The following is a 5,472-nucleotide window of genomic DNA, read 5'->3' on the forward strand; positions in this document are numbered from 1 at the left end:
TCGCCGGCTCGGGCCGAAACTGGTGCTGGCGGACCTAGGCAGAACCCGGCGCCCTGGGGGCGCCTGGGGCGCCGGCACAAGCGAAAAGGGCGCGTGGGTCCGCCCTGTCGGCGAGTCGAGCGCCTCTTCTGCCGTTTCTTCCCGGTTTTCCCCACTTCCCTCCCATTTTCTCCATTCCTCCCGCCAATCTCCCTCCCGCTCGCCTCCCAGCCGGCCGCCATGCCACCGAAGAAGTACGTCGTCCCCCGCGCCGCGGCAACCGCGACCGCCTCCGTCGCCCAGGAAGCTGAGGGTGCCGCCGTCCAAGCCCCCGGGCATGACAAACGCCGATTGGAGGGTGGAAGTTCAGTGACGGGAGGCTGTCACCCCCGACTGGCAGAACAGGGCCATCGCCAAGAAGGCCCGTGACAACGCGGCACGCGCGGCTGCGGCTGCCGCTTCGGCGGACCAAGCCGAGGCCGAGGCGACTCGCGCGGGGATGATGAATCCACCCGGCAGCCACACCCAGTACGCGCCCTGGGGCCAGCAAGGCGTCGGCTCTCCGTCGCCGCAGCCATGGGGATCGCCCTCGCCGGGCTACGCCAACGGGGACGCGCACGGTGGGTTCAACCCAAACGTCACCTTCCCCCATGGACACCCGGCCCAGCGCACGGCCTCGCCCGCCTTCGCCGGCGTGCAGTACCCTCCATACAACTACTCGCCGCCCGCCTACGCTTCCTCCCCGACGCCCCCACTCCGCCGTGGCGCGCTGCCCTTCTCGCACCTCGGCGACACCGACGAAACCGAGGCCGACATGGACGACATCATCGCAGCAGGTTCGGCCGCGGCCGCCGCGTCTCCTGGGTTCATCAACCCGGACGACACGGTGGATCTCAGCGGCGGCATGGACGGCGAGCTCGGCTACGTCTACAGTGAGGAGGAGCAGGAGGAGGAGGACGAAGAGGAGGAGGAGTAGGAGCCGGCGACTGTTCTGGCGAGGAGGTGCAAGAAGAAGAAGCGGGCGGCCAGGTCAGGCGAGCCACGCATCAAGTGGGCATCCAAGGAGGAGGAATGCCTCGCCGAAGCATGGAAAGTCGTCTGCCTCGACCCGACCACCGGCACGAACCAGAGCATCGAGACGTACTGGGAGCGCATCAAGGCCGAGTTTGACGAGCGCAAGCTCGTCGACCCCTACTTCAAAGGCGTCTACATGCAGCGCGGGTCGAAGGCGATGGCGAACCATTGGGGGCGTATCCAGGGGCGTGCAACAAATGGCATGGGGTCGCCGAGGAGGTCGTGGCTCGCCCGGAGAGCGGCGCCAGCGTTGAGGATCAGGTATGCCACGCCGGTCTCCCGCCTCTCTTCGCCGTGTGCGCCCACCAACTGGTTGTTCCTCCGTGCAGTTGCTGCGCATGTTCGCCCTGTATCGGCAGGGCAACAGCGACGCCGAATTCAAGTACCTCCACGTTTACAAGCGCATTGACAAGTGCGAGAAGTGGGCGGAAGTCCGGCGCACCCTCGACAAGGCCAAGGAGACCTACAAGCCGGATGCGCCGACTCCGGGCGCGTCAGAAGGGCGACCGAACGGCAACAAAGGTGCCAAAAAGGGGAAACACGCCGACGCGGCCACCGCTCGAGTGCAGGAGTCCATCGAGCACTTCCTCGCCGACGCACAGGCCCGGGCCATCCTTCGTGAAGAGAAGACCAACACGCGGTGGTCGGTGTTGATGTCGAGCAGCGCCGCCAAGCTCGACCTACTCCGGACCAACGTCGCCGCGAAGAAGAGAAACACCAACCTGGCTTTCCTGCTGGGCGGGGCGGACATGCTCTAGAGCAACGACGAGGCGTTCAAGGCGTGGTATTTGGCGGAGCGTGGCCTCATCCTGAACCAGCTTCCGTCGAGGACGCCGCCCACGCCCATGCCCATGCCGACGCCCCCGCCAAGCCCGAGCGATGATGCCGCCGAGACTCCCCGCAGCACAGAAGCCACGCCGACGCCGCCAAGCACAGAGACCCCGCCAAGCCCGCGCACGCCGACTCGGCCGACGCCGGAGGCCGACCTCGCCGTCTGATGCGCACGCGCGTCCTTTCTGCTTTTTGTACGCCGAACTTTTCATTCGATCGCCGAATTGTGGCGTTTATTTTGTGAGCGGAAATAACTACGTTTGAATTTGCCGCGGGTTGGGGGCGGCGCCTGGGGGCATGGCTGGGAGCTAGGTCGCCCCCAGGGGCCGATCTAGTGCCGGTTCGCCCCCGGGCCGCTCTTTTTCGGCGCCCTGGGGGGCTGAACGGCTGGAGATGGTCTAAGGTCTAGGTTGGTGCCTGAGTCTCGGCCTCCGGTGGTTGGGACTCCTCTTCTTTCCTCGCATGTTCAAAAGAGAAGAAACAAAAGCAAAGAGCAGAAATGAAAGAAAGAAAAGAAAGAAAGAAAGAAAGAAAGAAAAGAAAAGAAAAGAAAAAGGAAATAGAAGAATATAGCCAAGCAAAGAAAACAAAACAAACAATATGGCTAGCAGTTTTTCCCATATTTTTTCTTTGCCTAGTGTTAGGCTGTTTGTCGAGTTTGACTTAGCATGGTGCTTATATTTGGTCGAATTTAATCTACAGTTTCCAGTGCTATTCAATTAAATGTGGTGGCTTTGTCGGTCTTAGGATCTTTCATCTCCATTTCTCGGAGGTTCCCGTAAGGTATGTTATATGTGATTTCATAGGTGTGAGTGTAGGAACGTGTATGTGACGAGGGTCCGCATTTTGTACCGTGCATCTAAAAATGCAAAGAAAATAGACATGCGAAAAAATGGAAAGAAAAAACAAAGTTGGCTGCTGCTCCTCCTCACATCCACCACTCCCCATATCTATTCTCCTGTCGTCGTCAACCTTTTTCCCCTCCGAGCTAGCTTGTTCATCGGTAATCCACCCACATCAAGATCTCCCCAAATTCCACACCAAACCCTATCTATCTACCGGTCCATCCCGTCGTACACATCTTCTTCCATCGAGGTCGGGCCTTCCACCGATTCATGGCGTCCACCACCAGTGGCAGCCTCCCATCCTCTCCCTCACTCCCGGGCACCGGGGCCGAACAAGAATTCTCCTCCGTCGACCCCCACGGCCTCTTCCTCCCTTCATCCCCCTCCCCCGCTAGCCTATACTTCGACCACGACTCCTCCTTCCAAGGCTTCTTGCCCACATCCTCCCCCACGCGGGCAACAGCGACTCCACCTCACCCTACGGCCCCGTCAAAGCCGCCCAAGAAGCGCCTGAGAGCCTCCCGCCGCCCACCCACCACCGTGCTCACCACCGACACCTCCAACTTCCGCGCCATGGTACAGGAGTTCACCGGCTTCCCGGCGCCACCATTTGCCGCCGGGCCGTCCCCGTTCGTCCGCCCGCGGCTCCTCGGTGGCGCCTCCGCCTACGGCCCCCCCTTCCTGGTACGCCCGTGCCCTCTCAAATACCCGCAGCAAAACCCTGCACTGCTGTCCTCCATCGGCACCGGCACCACCACCGGCGGCGGAGCCAACTCTCTCATGCACGCGCTCGCGCTGTTGGCGAGGAGCAACGCGATGCCAAGTACCCCCGCTGATGTTACGACGGCGAGAGGATCAGTTGCTGCTGATCAGTACGGCGGCCATCACGGCCACGGCATGGGAGATTTCAACTTCAACCCGTTTGACGACTTCGAGACTGAGACTGCGGCAGCGGTGGAAGGCGACAAGACGGCGAACGGCGACCATGCTGGGTTCTTCTCTTCCTTAGGCGGCGCCGGAGATAAGTACGACCGGCACTAGCTAGTACTTCACGTATCTCTCTCTCTGTCTGATGAGCGTGCTGAGTGGTCTTTGTGTGATGTGGATGGAAATTGAGATGGAGGAACAGCTTTTGATACTCTATTGGCATTTGGCAGGCTGCTTAATTGTTAGTTCCTTTGACACAAAATGTGAGTTTATAATTTGATTGATGGTGATTTTTGGTGCAAATTAATAATTAATTGAAGTAACACATGCATTGCTTCTTGCATGATTTACGATTCTTACAATATGTATTATGTATACTCCCTCCGTCTCAAAAAGTTTGTCTTAGATATGTCTAGATACGGATATATCTAGATGCGTTTTAGAGTTAGATACATCCGTATCTAGATAAATTCAAGACAAGCTTTTTGGGACCGAGGTAATTAATATATTGTAAGGTGCTTTGTTCGGTTCCCATCGCTAGCCAAGGAATTGTCCTTGTCGAGATGAGATGAAATGATCCAACACCTCTCCTTAGTCATGAAGAAGTGTTGAAATGATCCAACACTTTGCCTCTCTTCTTAATTTGGATGTATTCCATACCGTGGGGAAAAAATGCTAGACTTACGGATGAATAGGCTGACACTGGAACTTATGGAACAAATCTCCTGTTAATAAAAAGTTGATGTATTTCGTAGCTCTTCTTTGCAAATGATATTTGTTGTGAATCAAAATGGATGCATGACAGATCTTAGTTATTACGTTGTGTTCCTTTCCATTTGTTGAATTATTATTCCTTGGTGTTGTTTCTTGCTGACTTTAGCAATGAAGGCTTCCTTTTTGTCAGGAGGAAAGGCAAGCTCCTTGGTCTTCTCTTTGTAATAATCGAACACATGTAAAGTAATATGCATGTATATAATTTTGATCTTATTCTTCGTTATCGCATATCAGCATGATGGTTTTGTTACACACACACACACACACACACACACACACACACACACACACACACACACACACACACACACACACACACACACACACACACACACACACACACACACAAATGACCGATTTATGCTGAACCAATTAAGAAAATCAAACTAATAGAGGCTAGGTGGACAGGAAATTTAGTTCTCGTGATCACAAATAGATTAATGTGTTCACTGTTTTTCTTTTCAGATTCTATTTCTTTGAAATGTACACTACACATGCTGCAATAATTTCCTTCAGGCTTGAAAGCATTTTTGTCCTTTATTGTGAACAGCTAATTGTTTATGACTTCACTATTTAGAGGTAACTATACATAATTATTTTATTACATATATCATAACTCTATTCAAATTAAACAAAATACATAATGCATAGTAAAATTTAATTTAAATATAAATCACATTGCTTTGTATGTTCATTTTTTCCAATTATATATTATTTCCATAAGTTAATTAACCGACATTCATTTAAGCCAAAATCATTTGCACGAGAATCATTTTTTAACCATGAGAAATCAAGTGATCATGAGTTCACGACTATATGGACCCTGTCAGTGGAAGTACTAGTAAGCCAGTACTATGGCATCTACTCCCTCCATTCCTAAATATAAGTCTTTGCATAGATTCCACTATGGACCATACGGAGCAAAATGAGTGAATTTACACTCTGAAATGCATCTATATACATCCGTATGTGGTTCATAGTGAAATCTCTACAAAGACTTATATTTAGGAACAGAGGGAGTATTTAATCGAGAAATTAAGGT

General features: G+C 53.4%; 1 protein-coding gene across 1 annotated transcript; it reads left to right on the plus strand.

The window, feature by feature from the left end:
- Positions 1-2,837: 2,837 nt before the first annotated feature.
- On the plus strand, positions 2,838-4,188 carry LOC123076891 (uncharacterized). The gene has a single exon (XM_044499038.1). It carries the CDS (start codon positions 3,000-3,002, stop codon positions 3,768-3,770), a length of 771 nt encoding a protein of 256 aa, XP_044354973.1. The 5' UTR covers positions 2,838-2,999; the 3' UTR covers positions 3,771-4,188.
- The last annotated feature ends 1,284 nt before the right edge of the window (positions 4,189-5,472 follow it).

The sequence above is a fragment of the Triticum aestivum genome, chromosome 3D, assembly GCF_018294505.1.
Source record: "Triticum aestivum cultivar Chinese Spring chromosome 3D, IWGSC CS RefSeq v2.1, whole genome shotgun sequence".
Classification (NCBI taxonomy): Eukaryota; Viridiplantae; Streptophyta; class Magnoliopsida; order Poales; family Poaceae; genus Triticum; species Triticum aestivum.